The following is a 19963-nucleotide window of genomic DNA, read 5'->3' on the forward strand; positions in this document are numbered from 1 at the left end:
TCAGGGGCCATATATATTTGAGGATCATCTGCATAGCTATGGTAGTTAATGTTGTTGTTCTGTAGAATTTGGCCCAGAGGTAGCATATAGAGATTGAACAGAAGCGGTCTGAGAACTGATCCCTGGGGAACTCCGCATGTCATAGCCACCCTATCAGATTTGTGATTCCCAATGGGGACAAATTAACTCTGGCCATCTAAATAAGACCTGAACCAATTAAGGACTGTTCCCAATTTTCCAGCCTATCCAGAAGCGTTCTATGATCTACACTGTCAAATGCAGCACTGAGATCTAATAAAACCAGAACCCGAAGTTTACCCAAATCAGTATTCAGCTCTATATAATTTAACACTTATAGCAGAGTTGTTTCAGTACTGTAGTGACGTCGGAAGCCTGACTGAAATTTGTCTAAAAGACAGCTTGAGTTTAAAACATTGCTGAGTTGATTGAGGACAACCTTCTCAATGATCTTGCCTATGAAAGGGAAATGTTATACAGGTCTATAGTTGATCTATATAGATGCATCCAGTGTTCTCTTTGTTAATAGAGACTTAATGCCAGATGTTTTTAGAGATTTTGGGAAAATACCTGATTGTAGGGAGCCATTAACTATTTGCTGCAGAACAAATGTTATAGAGTTAAAAATAGCTTTGAAAAAGTCAGATGGCAATGTGTCAAGACAACATGTGGATGCTTTAAGATGTCAGACTGTTTCTTCTAGGGCTTTTTGATCAATTGTATTAGATTGCTAAGTGTCACATCACTCTCACTGGAATACTTGTCCCTTCTTCTCTCTTTGTCTCTGTCTCTTCTATATTTCTCTCTCGTCCAGTTTCTCTTAATCTCTCTCTTTGTTGCACTGAGGGGTTGGGAGGGAGAACCAGGCTACTGTAGGAAAATGATAAGTTGTAGAGCAGTACTTGCACGACCACAGTTGAAGAGCTGTGGTTGTGAGGTGCTGTAGTTTTACAGCAGTAGTTGAAGAGCCGTCTTTGTGGAGCTCTCTTTCCAGAGTTTTATGTGAAGAGCTGTAGTGGTGAAGAGCTGTAGTTGTACAGCTGTTGTTGTAGAGCTGCCGAGGCCCTTTAGATTAAATGGGCAGAGTGAGCAGAGTGGTGGAGCAGGGTGTGTTGGCACGGCAGGGGAAGGGGGGTCTGCTCGGCATGCTGTGTTGGGGCCGTAGCCAGAGCGGGGTGGGCTGGGGTGGAGCTAAGCTGCCGGGCAGTTGCCGGGCCTTCTCATCATGCCCTGTTTCCTTGGCGATACTGGGCCATGCTTCCTACACAAGACTTTGGCACTAGCCAAAATGGAAATTATAATATATGTTAGATAATAAAAAAATCCCATCCATTATCTTAGCTGGTATCTGCAGTGCACTCTGCTGTAAAAAGGAATGTGCTTTACACATGAATGTGAAAACAACAATAAACTACATTCAGTTTGGATTTAAGTAACAAGCCAGTAGTTAGCAACCAATTTTAATGAGATGGTATGCTTTATCAAGATAAAAGAGGTGACTGTTTGTTGAAGGATTAGTGGACGGGAATCTGAGTGTTGCTGTTCCAGAGGTAGTGGCTTAGACAGTTCGACTATCCTAGGTCACACAACACATTTGCTAGTAATCCTTAACAAATTTGTTGATTAAAGTGATTTGCTGAAATAAAATGACACACTGTAACTGAATGACATTGTCTCACTGTTACTGAATGATAATGACACTTTGTTACTGAACAACAATAACACACTGTTAATGAAAGACAATGACACACTGTTACTGAATGACAATAACACACTGTTACTGAATGACAATGACACTCTGTTACTGAATGACAATGACACTCTGTTACTGAATGACAATAACACACTGTATGTATGGATACAAGTACAATAATGGTGCTGAAGTGATCATTTCTGATACTTTTCAATTGAGCCAAATGCTACACTCATTCTATCTGCCCTAAAAAGGATACTGACATTAATCCTGTCTCTAGGTCCTACACGGACACACATATACACTGGATTACACTTTACGCTTTTTATTGGATTTCTACATCACCTCGGTCCCAATAATCTCAGTAAAGCATGTTAAATACTGTATGTTTCCATTACTACCCTGTGAAATCTCATCAGACCTGGACTAAGACCTAAGTGATAGAAGACAGAGGCCAGACAACACACTGAATTATGACCCCCTACTGTAACGAGATTACAGAAGACAAGGGTTCAAATACTATTTACATTATTTCATATTCTTGAAGCATTTCAGGTTAACGCAGAGTTGCATTCAAATACTGTTTCATTAAAATTGTTTTAATATTTGGAGAACCTGAGATTACTACAGACTTGGGTTCAAATACTCTTTTAAATAGTTTTTTATACTTGGAAAATCTGAGATTACTATGGATTTAAGTTCAAATACTGTTTGAAATTGTTTTATACTTTGACAATCTGAGATTACTACGGACTTGGGTTCAAATACTGTTTGAAATCCTAGCCTCTCTGTGTGCCGGATGGGCAGTGTGAGTCACGTTGGGACAATTCTATTGGTCTACTAATCAAGGCAAACCCAATTCAGCTCAGATGAAATATCTGACATAATTTAAAATAGTATATAAACCCAAGTCTGGTTGAGAGAATTATGTTGTGTCACCGTGGATATTTTAATGGCAGAAAACTTCAAGAACAAGTATTTGATACACTGCTGATTTTGCAGGTTGTCATACTTACAAAGCATGTAGAGGTCTGTAATTGTTATCATAGGTACACTTCAACTGTGAGAGACGGAATCTAAAACAAAAATCCAGAAAATCACATTGTATTATTTTTTTATAATTATTTTGCATTTTATTGCATGACATAAGTAATTGATCACCTACCAACCAGTAAGAATTCCGGCTCTCACAGACCTGTTAGTTTTTCTTTAAGAAGCCCTCCTGTTCTCCACACATACCTGTATTAATTGCACCTGTTTGAACTCGTTACCTGTATAAAAGACACCTGTCCACACACTCAATCAAACAGATGTCAACCTCTCCACAATGGCCAAGACCAGAGAGCTGTGTAAGGACATCAGGGATAAAATTGTAGACCTGCACAAGGCTGGGATGGGCTAAAGGACAACAGGCAAGCTGCTTGGTGAGAAGGCAACAATTGTTGTCACAATTATTAGAAAATGGAAGAAGTTCAAGATGACAGTCAATCTACCTCGGTCTGGGGCTCCATTTAAGATCTTACCTCGTGGGGCATCAATGATCATGAGGAAGGTGAGGGATCATCCCAGAACTACACGGCAGGACCTGGTCAAGGACCTGAAGAGAGCTGGGACCACAGTCTCAAAGAAAACCATTAGGAACACACTACGCCGTCATTGATTAAAATCCTGCAGCGCAGGCAAGGTCCCCTGCTCAAGTCAGCGTATGTCCAGGCCCGTCTGAAGTTTGCCAATGACCATCTGGATGATCCAGAGGAGGAATGGGAGAAGGTCATGTGGTCTGATGAGACAAAAATAGAGCTTTTTGGTCTAAACTCCACTCGCCGTGTTTGGAGGAAGAAGAAGGATGATTACATCCCCCAGAAAACCATCCTAACCGTGAAGCATGGAGGTGGAAACATCATTCTTTGGGGATGCTTTTCTGCAAAGGGGACAGGACGACTGCAACGTATTGAGGAGAGGATGGATGGGGACATGTATCGCGAGATCTTGGCCAACAACCTCATTCCCTCAGTAAGAGCATTGAAGATGTGTCGTGGCTGGGTCATCCAGCATGACAACGACCCGAAACACACAGCCAGGGCAACTAAGGAGTATGAAGCATCTCAAGGTCCTGGAGTGGCCTAGCCAGTCTCCAGACCTGAACCCAATAGAAAATCTTTGGAAGGAGCTGAATGTCCGTATTGCCCAGTGACAGACCTGAAACCTGAAGGATCTGGAGAAGGTCTGTATGGAGGAGTGGGCCAAAATCCCTGCTGCAGTGTGTGCAAACCTGGTGAAGAACTACAGGAAACGTATGATCTCTGTAATTGCAAACAAAGGTTTCTTTACCAAATATTAAGTTCTGCTTTTCTGATGTATTAAATACTTATTTCATGCAATAAAATGCAAATTAATTACTTAGAAATCTTAAAAAATACAATGTGATTTTCTGGATTTTTGCTTTAGATTCCGTCACTCACAGTTGAAGAGTACCTATGATAAAAATTACAGACTTCTACACACTTTGTAAGTGGGAAAACCTGCAAAATCAGCAGTGTATCAAATACTTGTTCTCCCCACTGTATGTGACTGGTTGATGCCATTAATGTTGATGATATTCTGTGAGTCATTATAGATTTATAAACAGCCAGCTAAGGCTGTTGAGAGGCTGTTGGATTAACCTTTCTGCATCCATAAATGGGGAGTGACCAGTCATTTCACCGAACAGGTGGAGGCACAGAAGTGAAGGGTGGAGGCGGGTATTGAACCCTGGTCCCCAGTAGGGGCTGTATAAGGGCAAGGAGCCAGGAGAGTTTATCTCTCGACAAAGGCTACACACAGGTTCCTTAGTGTGCAGAGAAATAACTCCTCTCTGTGGATTATGGTGGCAGAGTCTATAGGTCGGGTAAACTTGTAGGAATATGGTGCAACTTTTTTGTTCTTGTGTTGCAGGAGAAGGTGAGCCTATCAGAAGGCAGCACGGTCGACCTGAGGAAGCCAGGGGAGGAAGAGGATGACTTATCAGTGACTGCTGAAGAGGCAATGGAGCCAGACGAATGCTTCCCTGAATGTATGTGTACAGTAGCTACCTGTGTGGACAGGAGAAAAGGAGTGTAATTCCAGTTTGTGTGCGCGTGTGCGATATAATCTGTGTGTCTTTGTGTCTCAGTCTGCATAAATTGTGCTTGTCCCTTTATATTCCAGTCAGTGTGTTCCATTGTGATGTCGTTATTAAAGCACTGTGTTTCTGTCTCAGTCTGCGTGCGACACTGTAAGTGCTGTGAGGTCAACACAACGAAGGGCTTGGGTCAGACCTGGTGGAGGCTGAGGAAGACCTGTTACCAGATTGTTGAACACAGCTGGTTTGAGACCTTCATAATCTTCATGATCCTACTGAGCAGCGGTGCTCTGGTGAGACTACCCTCACTGTCCTCAGTCGTACCTGACCGATCAGCCTTTGTTTCTTACCTGGCCGATCAGCCTTAATCTCTTACCCGGCGTCTCAACCTTCATCTCTTACCAGGCTTCTCAGACTTCATCTCTTACCTGAACTCACAGACTTCATCCCTTACCAGAACTCTCAGATTGTATCCCTTACCTGACCTTTCAGACTTCATCCCTTAGCTGGCCTCTCAGAATTAATCTCTTATTTGACCTTGCAACCTTCATTTCTCACCTGACCTCTTAGAGTCTGCCCATAAGGCCACGTTTTATATGCAATTGTTGCTAATTTAACACTGGGACTGTTTGAATCTAGCTAGTAGTCCTTAAAAACAACAGTAACATTGTGGAGAGAGGCGTTGTTTCTGTATACAATGTGGTTTAGAATCATCTGTAGCTTCTGTCTTGTCCTTCTGCTTTAGGCATTTGAGGATATCTACATAGAGAAGAGGAAAGTGGTGAAGGTTATATTGGAATACGCCGATAAGGTCTTCTCCTACATCTTCGTCCTAGAGATGTTCCTCAAATGGATCGCCTATGGCTTCAAGAAGTACTTCACAAATGCCTGGTGTTGGCTGGATTTCCTCATCGTTGACGTAAGTGTTGGCCAGGCATGTTTATGGAAGGAGGTGGACAGGTAGATATTGCATACTAACTTAACTGTGGGTGATCTAAAGGTTGTTGTGAACTGTACTGTACCCTGAAAGGTCTTTTGTACAGTCAGCCAAACCAACGGTGTCCTACCATTGCCAGTTTGCACCTTAATTTTGTTTTTGGGTACCACCACAATCCCTCTCAAGTGTCAAAAAGGTATCTCTTCTCTGCACAAAATGCCTCGGACATTATAGTCTTACTTACTCAAACATGCCCTGGAGGTAGACATGTATTTCTTTGGTTGACTGCTTTGAGTGGGCTGTACGTTCTATATGGGCTTAATGCACTGAGGAGATTTGGCCAGTGTTAGTACTCATACCCAAACCCTAACCTTAACACTTAACTAACCCAAAACTTAACCCTTAACTAACCCTAACCTTAACCCTTAACTAACTCTAACCTTAACCCTTACCCTAAATGTTTTAGTGTAAAAGTTACACTGAGTGACATCAGGGTTGGACTGTAAGCCCATTGAGCCAACCAATCACAAACATCTCTGCATTCAGGGCAATTCAGCCTCCAAGATGTGTTTTACTAGGGTAAACACCCAACTCTATGTGCCCGCCATGTAAACGTCTTAACTTTGGGTTTATGCCTGACTCTGACTTAAACCTGGGTTCAGTGTCAAACTAACACCTTATCTGTTATGTCAAGAAGTATTTTCCTGTTGACAAGGATGATCAGTGTTAAGGTCGCTATTCTAAGCATAGGCCTTGTTGTTGACATAGGGTTCTACCCCATGAAACAATACTGTACTCTAACCATTTGTTTCGGAGAACTTTACACAATGATTATATCCAGGATGATCTGAACTCTGTTAAAAGCGCAGTAGTTATGTTTCGTAGTATGTAATATTATGTTCGCTGATTACATTGAACATGCCAACTCTGACATGCAGGAAACTCCTTCATACAAAATGGCACCTTCCTATGCATGTGCAATTCTAGACGTGGGACATATCCTGTTTATCATATAGATACACCTGGCCAAAGTATTTAGACCACTGACCGATTCTCTCATATTTTCAATTCTCTAAATCAATTGCTGTAGGGTGGCATTCCTTTGAGGTTGGGAGATATGTCATTGCTCACAGGCTGTTGCTGTAAATATTAATCTGTTCTTAACATACCTGGTGAAGAGAACTCGTATTGAAACCGGTTTACTTGGCTTTTCGAGATAAATATTTTTATTGGCACCTCAGTGCAACCTTAAAGAAATATACTATGGATTTTGGTCAAATGGTAATGTGATTTTTTTAAATTTCATTTTAACTATTTATATATATCTAATAAATTCGTGCCATAGGTTGTAGCAGTAAATTCCCTGCCTTGCATAATTGCTGTGTCATTACAGCAAGGAGTTAAAATCCTGGTTGCAGAATTGTGCTCGGTGCCTACCAGAACCGTCTGGGTTTGGTCAGGTGGATTTTGGACAGAGGTTTCATGCCCTGTTGCGCACTAGTGACAACTTGTTGCTGGCCAGACGCCTGCAAGCTCAATCAAAATTGTTGGCCAGAGAATACAAGTTTTTCAGGGCTCATAAGTTCCGGTAAATACTTCCTGGTTGGGCAAGCAATATGAAAAGACATAGAACGGCTTGGCAAGATGGGCATCCGAGGACATCTTCATGGTCCATGGTCTCAAAGGTTTTTCCAAACATGCTTGCCATAATCAGTAATTGGACATCACAAATTTCGGGATAGAGAAAAACTGCCGTCAAAGTGCGAAAAAGAATGAAATAAATAAACAATGTGCAATAAAGATTAGTAATATATCTCCCTTACTCTATCCGATAGTGCCGTAAAGGCTAGAATTATATGTCCATGCCCTTACTTTGCTTCCTCTGATTTTGCCCGCTGGTTCACAGATCGGCACTGACGTGTCTATAGCAGCTGTTAGGGTAAGTGTTAGTAGTGAGTGGACAGGTGAGTATGGGATCCAGGTTGGAAAAGCTGCATCTTCTGCATCAAAAAAGCTTCTGTGTTTCCTCACTTGTAAGTGCTTCTCGTTGAGATATCAAAAGCCACCGTCTTGTCCACACTCAAAAGTAAACAACATTTGCCCTTATCAGCAGAAAATGGATTCACTGCAAATATGTATGTTTCTTCATTTACTTTATTCAGGATCTTTATTCCGCTGGACTGAAAGATCTGAAGCTTCCTAAGGCTTTTGCGCTTGTGTATATCACATTCTGTACATGTGTATAATTCATTATGCTGTAGTGAGGAAAACCCTTTAATAAAGTTTGATCAAATCTGAATCTACAAGATCATATAAAGGATCACAGTTTTCTACATAACTGCAACAAATACACTCACCTAAAGGATTATTAGGAACACATGTTCAATTTCTCATGAATGCAATTATCTAATCAACCAATCGCATGGCAGTTGCTTCAATGCATTTAGGGGTGTGGTCCTGGTCAAGACAATCTCCTGAACTCCAAACTGAATGTCAGAATGGGAAAGAAAGGTGATTTAAGCAATTCTGAGCGTGGCATGGTTGTTGGTGCCAGACGGGCCGGTCTGAGTATTTCACAATCTGCTCAGTTACTGGGATTTTCACGCACAACCATTTCTAGGGTTTACAAAGAATGGTGTGAAAAGGGAAAAACATCCAATATGCGGCAGTCCTGTGGGCGAAAATGCCTTGTTGATGCTAGAGGTCAGAGGAGAATGGGCCGACTGATTCAAGCTGATAGAAGAGCAACTTTGACTGAAATAACCACTCGTTATAACCGAGGTATGCAGCAAAGCATTTGTGAAGCCACCACATGCACAACCTTGAGGCGGATGGGCTACAACAGCAGAAGACCCCACCGGGTACCACTCATCTCCACTACAAATAGGGAAAAGAGGCTGCAATTTGCACGAGCTCAACAAAATTGGACAGTTGAAGACTGGAAGAATGTTGCCTGGTCTGATGAGTCTCGATTTCTGTTGAGACATTCAGATGGTAGAGCTAGAATTTGGCGTAAACAGAATGAGAACATGGATCCATCATGCCTTGTTACCACTGTGCAGGCTGGTGGTGGTGGTGTAATGGTGTGGGGGATGTTTTCTTGGCACACTTTAGGCCCCTTAGTGCCAATTGGGCATCGTTTAAATGCCACAGCCTACCTGAGCATTGTTTCTGACCATGTCCATCCCTTTATGACCACCATGTACCCATCCTCTGATGGCTACTTCCAGCAGGATAATGCACCATGTCACAAAGCTCGAATCATTTCAAATTGGTTTCTTGAACATGACAATGAGTTCACTGTACTGAAATGGCCCCCACAGTCACCAGATCTCAACCCAATATAGCATCTTTGGGATGTGGTGGAACGGGAGCATCGTGACCTGGATGTGCATCCCACAAATCTCCATCAACTGCAAGATGCTATTCTATCAATATGGGCCAACATTTCTAAAGAATGCTTTCAGCACTTGTTGAATCAATGCCACGTAGAATTAAGGCAGTTCTGAAGGCGAAAGGGGGTCAAACACAGTATTAGCATGGTGTTCCTAATAATCCTTTAGGTGAGTGTATAATAGCATACTATATTTTTACTATAAGACAAACACTAAAAATTCTCTCACGTGGCCATCAGTCCAACAACATCCGCCGATAGGGAGATTATACAGGTAGGCTATTCTACTGTTTATTTAAACCATCTGTGTTCGCTGTACATCATTCATAACAACACTCAATAACTAAAGAATGTCTAAATGCATGGCCCCATGAAAATGATTTAACGTCTCCTGGGTTACAATTCAGCCAGTAATCATTTATTTTCTTTTTCAATAATAATCATTCATTATTGAATGAAGTATTTTTGTCTCGCATTAACGTAATACTATGCTATTATATTAGGTTCTGTTATGTAGAATACTGATACAGTATGTGATCTTACAGACATAGATTCAATTTACTTTAATATTGTCCCACACCAGAGTTCATTTACGCCCATATTTTACCTATTTCCGTCCGCCTTAGAGCAGAGGTTCTTGTTACATTTCCACCTCGGAAGACCGATGCAGGTTTCTAATCAATATTTACAAACTGAGGTGGGAAGGTCTTGCTGCCCACGTGGATGGCATGTTGAAAGACGAAAGATAAAATTACATGTTGAGAGATGTGTCTCAGGTGCACATTGGAGTTTCACTTATTCAAACATGACTTGGAGGTAGATCTGCCCTGAAGGCGGAAATTAATATGATTGGTCGGCTCAATGGAGGGGGCGAGACTTTGAAATAGGCTGAATGGTCTAGGTAGACATTTGAACAAGGTTACTGCTTGTCCCTACCCTAAACCCTAAATCTAACCCACCCTAACCTTAACTCTGACCCTTACCCAAACCATTAAAAACATTTTTAAATGTAATTTTTGAGTTGAAATGTAAGCTCCATCCTCGCCATTGAGTCAACCAATCATATACATTTATTCACATTAATTTCTGCCTTCAGGGAAGGTCTGCCTCCAGGACATGTTTATTAAGGGAAACTTCCATCACCGTCTGTGATTTTTGTCTGACTCTTGTTCCACGGACTCAAATTCCACTGAAACTGAGTCAGATTTCTGACTTTTGTTTTTTCTTTTGTTATCTTTTCAGCAAGCTAAGTTACTACCTGTTTTCTAAATTGCACCCATAAATCTGCCATAAAAATATATATTCTTTGGTAAAATGGGTAGCCGGATTTTGAGCATTTGCCAAGTAAATTTTTTATACTGCTGGCTCTGGGTTGAGTGGTCTTTTTAGGGCCAATAGAAAGATAGAAAATGATAATAATTTGCTGGATTAAAATGTAAGATGCAAAAACTGTTGGCCCCTATTCAGTTTGGCTTCATGGCTGGGCTGGCAAGTATACTGTAAACTATGGCAAAAATAGATTTGGCTGTCAGATTAAGTCTTATATGACATTTAAATAAAACTCAGCCCTTAAGAAAACTGCTGAAAATAATATTTATGTAATCTCAAGGGGATCCAAGGGGACCCTTTCAAGTTTGAATCTTCAAGGCCAAATATATCATTTTGACAAAAATGATGTTCTGGCAGACAAAAGATCCCGAAAAAGTCCAAGCCACAACCCACTTAGAATTCACACCGGACCTTGGCTTTTATATCATACAAATGCACTGCCATGTATTCTGAGGTTTGTCTATAGAAGACCCAATGTTACTGAACTACTTTACACATTGTTTCATAGGTTGTCATTGTTTATCAACAGACTGAATTCAAAAGGTTTAAATCATTTGTAGTGTATGTAGAATGTCAGCAGAAACCAAAGCTGTCTGATGTTTGGCTCTGTATGCAGACAGTAGTCAGTAGTAGTAAAAGCTAAAACTGAGGAGGTTCATCTGTCTGTCTGTTTGTTTGTCTGTCTGTCTGTCTATCGTCTCTATTGTTTATCAACATGTGGCTGGGTTAGGATAAGACTGTGATGGCTTCAGGAATGATAACTTCACAAGATCCAATCAATTAATCATTCAATAATGGGCTTGGTTAAGATTGTGATGGGTGAAGGAATTACAGGATAATGACTGTTTCAACACTATTCCTTATTTTGTTGTTTATTGTTCAACTCTTCAGCCTATTGTATCGTTTTTTTTCTGTGTACTTGGAGCCAAGTAGTTTTATTAGTGTATTTGATTTTCCCTGTATCTTTTTTAGATATGTTCAACAAAATCCCTTAAAATATACTTTTATTTAAAAAACAATGTTTGGGACCATAATAGCACTTAACTAGAATGAAGTGCAAATTGGACAATCAGATTTGGCTAAACCATTGATTTAACAAAAAGAAGAATAGAATATTTTGTTATGCTTCTTTATAAAACCTCACTCTATTTCACATATATGCATATTTATTATGCATATATAGCTGAGTATGTACGCATGTGCATTGACTGTACATACAGTATGTTCGTCCTTGTCAGTGTTTTATCCCTATTCCATCCCAGTCATTCTGTCAGTAAATCTATTATCCACAGATCATCAATCATGCCATTTTGAATCATAGCTATCACCCTCGGGCCATTCGACAGCGGAATACCATACTGTTTTGTCCGTTTTGGATGTAGAATAGAGTGGAAGTCTCAAACGTTTATTTAAAAAGATGCCACAAAATCAAAATTCAAAATGACTACAAGTTAATTTATTGTGTTCCTAACTGTGGAATGTCCCAATGTAAAGCACTGCTACAGTCTAAAATGTTGGCGCTGATATTCTTGGCTCGCTGTTTGTCACTCTTTCATGATTTTGTTTTCAGCAATTATTCTTGATTTAGGAAGTTTTGATACATTTTATTTACTCAGTTGTAACTGTATTTACCTGAAAATATTATGTATAATACATTTTAGATCCATTTGTGTTGTATGCATGTGCGCGTGTCCACGCTTTACTATACTTTACTATGCTGGTGAGAACCACAAATACTCAGAAGGATTGGAAAATGAGCAAAATGTAATCTTGTTTGTACATTTCACCTCTCCTCATGAGGGAAATGCTCTATTCATCTCAGGGGTTGTGTTTAAGCTGTTACTGCAGTGGGCTAAGAAACATAGTGTTTTTCTGTACCCTGTGGGGACTACTTTAGTCCCCTAAAGTTATTGCCAAACATCTTGTCAACGTGTAGACAAAAAAGGAGCAGACATCATCCACTCTTCTACTTTTCAGGATAAAAAGCTGTCTTTACAGACAAAATAATGAGTGAAAGTGGTCTAGAGTGATCCCAGTAGGAGGTTTAATTGCAAATGTATTTTTTGTCTCTGAAGACAGATTGATATCTGCAAAATGTTTTGCTTACACGTTTAACAAGATGTTAGGCAATCAGTAGAGGATACTATTGAGCCACTGAGCCTTTTTGAATAGTTACCCCAGGGTACAGTAACACCTTTTAAGGGATTAGACTTACAGTTAGAGTTAGTGGTTAGAATTAGGGTTAGGTCTCTTATTTTTCTGGGGTTAAGTTTAGGTTATGCCAAATAGGGTTTTGAAGGAAAATACATTGCCGTCTCCCCACAAGGATTTCAATTAGAAAATGTGTGTATGTATGTGCCCGTGGATATGTGTCTGTGTTTGTATGTGATCCAGGTGCATGTGTACTTGTGGAAGTCCTCACAAACATAGTATAACCTGCCAAAAATTGGTCCCTACAAGGTTTTTTGGTAGGTCCCTTCTACAAACAATGTGATTTCTGTGTTAGGTTTAGGATATAACCTACCATTAGGCATAATGAAATTACTGGGTTCCTTTTAGGTTTAGGCATAGTTGTTAGGGCTAGGTTAGGTTCAGGCATAAAGTTTAGGCTATTAAAGTTAAGATGGGGTTTAGGACTTGGGAACATGGACTTCTGGGTTAGGTAGAAAAACAGACGTATGTCTATATATGTGTGTGTATATGTGTGTGTGTGCGTATGTGCATTCTCCAGATCAGCCTGAGGATAATGGCGGGGATTTGGGCTAGGTGTGGTCTAACAGAAAGATGATCTCGATTTTGTACTTAAGTACATGAATGGCAAAATCCACATCCCCAAATGTTATTAAGAGTGATCCCGAGGTCTTAGCTGACTGTATGTCTCTCTGTGCCCTTTCAAGGTCTCGTTGGTGAGCCTGGTAGCTAACTCTCTTGGCTACTCAGATTTTGCTGCCATCAAATCACTAAGGACCCTCCGAGCCCTGAGGCCCCTGAGGGCCCTGTCCAGATTCGAGGGCATGAGGGTGAGATGTTCTTACACCGTGCACTCTTTCTGTTATAGGTGTCTTGTGTTTTCAGTCATAGGTGCCTTATGTTTTCACAATGTTTTCCCTTTGCACTGTATACCTGTTCCATGTTAACAGTTAGTCCACCTCCACATACCTGTTCCATGTTAACAGTTAGTCCACCTCCACATACCTGTTCCATGTTAACAGTTAGTCCACCTCCACATACCTGTTCCATGTTAACAGTTAGTCCACCTCCACATACCTGTTCCATGTTAACAGTTAGTCCACCTCCACATACCTGTTCCATGTTAGCAGTTAGTCCACCTCCACATACCTGTTCCATGTTAACAGTTAGTCCACCTCCACATACCTGTTCCATGTTAACAGTTAGTCCACCTCCACATACCTGTTCCATGTTAACAGTGACTCCACCTCCACATACCTGTTCCATGTTAACAGTTACTCCACATCCACATACCTGTTTCATGTTAACAGTGACTCCACCTCCACATACCTGTTCCATGTTAGCAGTTACTCCACCTCCATATACCTGTTCCATGTTAACAGTTAGTCCACCTCCACATACCTGTTCCATGTTAACAGTGACTCCACCTCCACATACCTGTTTCATGTTAACAGTGACTCCACCTCCACATACCTGTTCCATGTTAGCAGTTACTCCACCTCAATATACCTGTTCCATGTTAACAGTTAGTCCACCTTCACATACCTGTTCCATGTTAACTGTGACTCTACAAATGATTGTCTTCTAAATCAAATCAAGCAGCGCATTATGCTTCTACACTGTCTGAAATGATATCTGGCCTGTGTTTTGTGTTACTCAGGTGGTGGTAAATGCGCTGATTGGAGCTATCCCATCCATCATGAACGTTTTGCTGGTTTGTCTGATCTTCTGGCTCATCTTTAGCATCATGGGTGTCAACCTATTCGCAGGGAAGTTTGGTAAATGCGTGAACCGGACAGGGTTCATCCACAATGCATCTATTGTTAACAACAAGTCTGAATGCCTGGCAATGAACGACACACAGTTTTACTGGACTAAAGTCAAGGTCAACTTTGACAACGTGGGACTGGGTTATCTCTCGTTACTCCAAGTTGTGAGTTTTTCAGATCGTACTATTTCTTACTGTTTTACTGTTTTTCTTATATGAACTGTGGAAAGCATGTCATTATGAATAAATTATGTTATGTTGTTATAATTTCTATTCATTTTATATAACTGTCAAATTTGTGTATTTTCTGTCCGTAAGGCCACATTCAAGGGGTGGATGGAAGTTATGCACGCAGCTGTTGATTCCCGTGGCGTAAGTATCTATCTCTACAAATTTAGAGAGTTGTGTTGACTGAATATTTTAAATGGTCGTTTATGAAAATGGGATCAACTAAAATACGTTTGTTTGATTACAGGTGGAAGAGCAACCAATTAGAGAGATCAACCTCTACATGTACTTATACTTTGTCATTTTCATCATCTTTGGCTCCTTCTTCACCCTCAATCTCTTCATTGGAGTCATCATTGACAATTTTAACCAGCAAAAAAGAAAGATAAGTACATGTAGCACGCTCTTTCATGTTTTTTCCATGTGCTTTCATGTTCGTTCATGTTCTTTCATGTTGTTTCACGTTCTTTCATGTTTGTTCATGTTCTTTCATGTTTTTTAACGTTCTTGTTTTTTCCTCCTGGTCATTTGTCACTGTTGTATTTCAGGTGTCTGTGTGTGACATTTACAGTGAAGAATAACGCTGAATGCATTGTTGTTATACTTAGGTGGACAAGACATTTTCATGACAGATGAGCAGAGGAAGTACTACAACGCAATGAAGAAGTTAGGCTCTAAAAAGCCACAAAAGCCAATTCCAAGACCTATGGTACAAAACAAACCCTGATGAACCGTGACAAACATGATCGTGAATCTAATATTTAAAAAAAAATCCAATTAAGACAATAAGTTGATCACTAGTTGGATTCATGCATTATTTCCATTCATTTTCTTTACAGAATATCCTGCAAGGCTTCTTATTTGACCTGGTTTCACAGCAAGCCTTTGACATCACAATCATGATGCTGATCATTGTCAACATGGTGACCATGATGGTGGAGACAAACGATCAGTCCGCCCGCATGGAATCCATCCTTAACAAGATCAACCTGGTCTGTATCTCATTTGCTACAGTACATTTAATGCCCTTTATTTCATATACTACAGTAACAACAGTGCTCTGTATATGATCCACTACAGTACAAATAATGTTCAACAATATGGTCTCTAGCTTAATGTTCTGCTACAGGACCCATCATTCTCTGTACAACATCTCACATCATGTTCTACTACAGTATAACTGCAATACTCACAATATTCTGTACAACTTTGGTTTAAACTATGCAACTTTGGTTTAAAATCATTGGTTTAAACTATGCTTCTGAAACTACTAGCTGCTAGCTTTTCTCATTAGCAAACCTGGAAGAAGCTTACTCTTGCAGTGATCATCGAAGCTCTTCTGTCTGGAGTTATAGGTTGCGTTTAACTCGAGGACCAGCAGTTTTTTGTTTTTTAAAATGATCCTGCCCCAAACTGGTTTGAAACTCACAAACTCGATGTAAGATTGTTCCAGATGTATTAAAAGTTGGAGCCACAGGGAATTGCAGTGGTCATTATACTTTGAATATGTTTATACATTTTTTTACATAACATTTTAATATTAATTATTATGTGTATGGGACTGAAACCATCTTGTTGAAAAATATTATTGGATTCACATTCATCATTAATATATGGTTTTTAGTTACAGATAAACTTTCACAAAGATATAACACGATACAGTAGCCTTAAAGAGTAACAAACTTTGCCCAGCAAATTGGTACCTCGCAATAAAGATGTATGCATTTTTTTATGATGACCAGCTGGTCAATAATAAAAAAATATTTTGTATTTTTTGATGTTGTAATTTTCATAGGTTATCTCAGCTACTTCTACAAGGAGGGCTGCTGCTTCACGAATTTACGACAAGTTTGTGGGTAGAAAATAACATTGTGAACTGCTGATTTAGTAAGCTTGCCAGTTGCTAACATTCCAAACATACCAAGGCTAATTGGTGTGATTTATCATTGAGGCTGACAATACTGCAACAGGGATGTTCTCAATGAAACACGCGCAAGATGAACTGGCTGAATCTTCATTTCAGTATTTTGTTGCCAGTTTGGCCTATGAGAAAAGCTAATAGATAGCCATTTCAGAAAATCGTTTGAACCAATGTTTTTAGTAAACATTCATGAGTCCAATCCTGTTTTCTTCAAATAAATAATGTCCTGAAGATGACATAACAGTGTCCTGTCCCCTAACCCATACAGATTTTCATCGTCATCTTCACCACTGAATGCCTCATCAAGATCGTTGCCCTGCGCTGCTACTTCTTCACCGTCGGATGGAACATATTTGACTTTGTTGTCATCATTCTCTCCATCGTAGGTGGGTGGAACAATACAACCCCCAACCCTCAAAACCCATATTTCTGTCAAGTCATACACTGTATACTGCACATTGTCTACCACTAACTTAATCTTTCCATCAATTATATTAATTAGAGCCTGATTCTGATGGTCTTCTAAAAGTTACATTTAATGTAAAGGTTTTAACATTTTTAGTATTAAATTTGCTGTTGACCTTTCTTTTTTCGGAAAATACTCGCAGGTATCGTTCTCGCTGACATCATCGAGAAGTACTTTGTGTCTCCGACTCTGTTTCGTGTCATCAGACTGGCAAGGATAGGACGCGTACTCCGACTTATACGTGGAGCCAAAGGGATAAGGACTTTACTGTTTGCCTTAATGATGTCCATGCCTGCGTTGTTCAACATTGGCCTCCTGCTCTTCCTCGTCATGTTCATCTACGCCATCTTTGGAATGGCCAACTTCGCCTACGTGAAGAAAAAGGAAGGGATAGACGACATGTTCAACTTTGAGACCTTTGGGAACAGTATGATCTGTCTGTTCCAGATCAGCACGTCAGCCGGGTGGGATAACATCCTGGAGCCCATCATGTCGAACTCCCCGGAGGAGTGTGAAGCGCATGTGGCCAACACCGGCACCAATGTCAGGGGCAACTGTGGGAACCCGTCGGTGGCGATAGCCTTCTGCGTCAGTTACATCATCATCTCCTTCCTCATTGTGGTGAACATGTACATCGCCATCATCCTGGAGAACTTCAGCGTGGCCACTGAGGAGAGCACCGAGCCGCTGAGCGAGGACGACTTTGAGATGTTCTATGAGGTGTGGGAGAAGTTTGATGTGGAGGCCACGCAGTTCATTGAGTTCTCTAAGCTGTCGAGTTTCGCGGACAACCTGTCTGAGCCGCTGCGCATTGCCAAGCCGAACAAGATCAAGTTGATATCCATGGACTTGCCAATGGTGAGCGGAGACAAGATCCACTGTCTGGACATCTTGTTCGCCTTCACCAAGCGAGTGCTGGGGGAGACGGGCGAGATGGATGCCCTCAAACAGCAAATGGAGGAAAAGTTCATGATGGCCAACCCTTCCAAGATCTCACACGAGCCAATCACTACGACCCTACGTCGCAAGCAAGAAGACGTTTCAGCCACCATCATCCAGCGCTGTTACAGACGCCACCTGGTTAAACGGCAGATGAAGCAGGCCTCCTTCCTTTACAGACAGATGAACCCTCAGATCGACCTGAACCTTCAGGAACACATAGTGGACATAGAGATGGCCCCGGAGAGGGAGGGCCTCATCGCCTCCATGATCAAGGAACACTACGGACCAGAGGAGCTGCTGGAGGTCATGGAAGTCACAGAAAGTACTCTGTTCTCCTCACCTCCATCTTATGACTGTGTGACCATGGTGGAAGTGGCTAGTCACCTTGTTCCGAAAGAACGATTAGAAAGGCCAAAGGACTTAATGTTAGACCTTGGGGAGTCTGGCCCCTCAACAGCACAAACATATGGGGATCCAAGCCCCTCACAAACATATGAAGAGACATTTCTTTGAGGTAATATTTTTAGGAAATATGTTTTTTGTTATTGTTTACAGCATTACAGTATCATAGCTCAAACAACTCTCTCAGTACACGATATAACATTTTATAGCAGGAAATATCCAGGTGTTTCATGGTAAAATGCAAGTATGGATTTTTTACATTATTTATAACAGACCCTCATTGTCAATTGAACAATCATATGCATAATGTTTAGAATCCCATACAGGCACCACTTTAAATATATATTAAGCTGTATCCAAAGTATAAGAAAGTCCAATTAAATGCTTGATTTAATTTATTCTCTGATGTCTGCAATTCAGCAAGAACTGTATATGACAATCAATCAGATTTGAATGACGTTTGGAGTTAGATTGTTACATTTTGTTTACACAGTGTTATGGAGCAAATATGGAGAGTTTAGTCATGGTTCTCGTTTTGATACTGATGCTTCACGAAGGATGATAAATAATCATCTTTAATATAAAAACAAGTTAATTTGTTAAAATTATATTTATGAAAAATATAGTAAATGCAGTATATTTTCATATTTTATAAATACATCAGCACTATATTAATGTGCGTTTTTTAACCAATTAACCTATACTATTTAAATGCACTAAATTGAGTTATTGCAAAGTGGGGTTAATAGGAATTATGACTGTCAACATTCCCTGTCAAACTGATGTTGTTTAATAATTCAAAATGTACAATTAGTACAAGACAAAGGACTGTTCAGTACTAACTACAGCATAATGTGCCTAATATTGGTTTTCTGTCTCCTACACACTTACTGTATGTTTGGAATCCCTTTTAGGCGGTTAATTTGACTTGTGGATGTGTAAGTCCCCAGTACAAACATATTTTATAAGGTTATGTGTAAAGACTTAAGGGATCATGCACATCAAGCAAATGTGTATCAGTCCTTTATAATGTATTTATATGTTAAAGTTATTTCCATGACAATCCAAAAATACAGTACATGGATCATAGCCAGAGCAATCAAATTATGTGTATACAAATGTATTCAATCTTTTTGTATGAAAGATTATACAATATTTCCTTGAAAACCTGTTTTCCGTAATTAAGTAGATCATTTTATGGTTCACTATATCAAAAGATAATAAAAATGTTTTTCCAAAAAAGAAAGTGAATGTACAGACACTGCTGGTTAACAAATGGTAGATGTTGTTTGCTAGTTTTTTTAATTACTTTTCAGTTAGATAGATCTACAGTGAATGACTGGTCAATTCATACTTAAGGAAAATCTATAAATTCCCACAAAAATATCCAGACATTATAATTCCTGTGAATGCAGGATTATTTTTGTGGTGTAGCTAAATGGTTCAAGTTGAGGTACTACATCTGTACAAACTAGTGTTCCAGGAACAATTATGAAATTATGTAGGAAATATAGGCAGGCAATTTAAAATGAGTTGTTGATTTTCCCATGGCTCCCACTGAATCTCTGGAACCAC

At 40.1% G+C, this 19963-nt stretch overlaps 1 protein-coding gene across 4 annotated transcripts in view; it reads left to right on the forward strand.

Moving 5' to 3' along the window:
- Nucleotides 1-19620, forward strand: part of LOC105022927 (sodium channel protein type 4 subunit alpha) — a 74014-nt gene extending 54394 nt beyond the window's left edge. For 3 of the 4 annotated variants that reach the window (XM_034291479.1, XM_034291480.1, XM_034291482.1), the window contains exons 19-29: nt 4646-4763; nt 4950-5104; nt 5557-5730; nt 13369-13491; nt 14322-14594; nt 14748-14801; nt 14905-15042; nt 15262-15366; nt 15497-15649; nt 16847-16964; nt 17187-19620. In XM_034291479.1, coding sequence (XP_034147370.1) covers nt 4646-4763; nt 4950-5104; nt 5557-5730; nt 13369-13491; nt 14322-14594; nt 14748-14801; nt 14905-15042; nt 15262-15366; nt 15497-15649; nt 16847-16964; nt 17187-18499 — 2724 coding nt within the window. In that variant the 3' untranslated portion in view covers nt 18500-19620. The remainder of the gene's footprint in view (nt 1-4645; nt 4764-4949; nt 5105-5556; nt 5731-13368; nt 13492-14321; nt 14595-14747; nt 14802-14904; nt 15043-15261; nt 15367-15496; nt 15650-16846; nt 16965-17186) is intronic. The other variant, XM_034291481.1, reaches the window with a different exon arrangement.
- Nucleotides 19621-19963: the final 343 nt, after the last annotated feature.

The sequence above is a fragment of the Esox lucius genome, chromosome 3 (assembly GCF_011004845.1).
Source record: "Esox lucius isolate fEsoLuc1 chromosome 3, fEsoLuc1.pri, whole genome shotgun sequence".
NCBI lineage: Eukaryota > Metazoa > Chordata > Actinopteri > Esociformes > Esocidae > Esox > Esox lucius.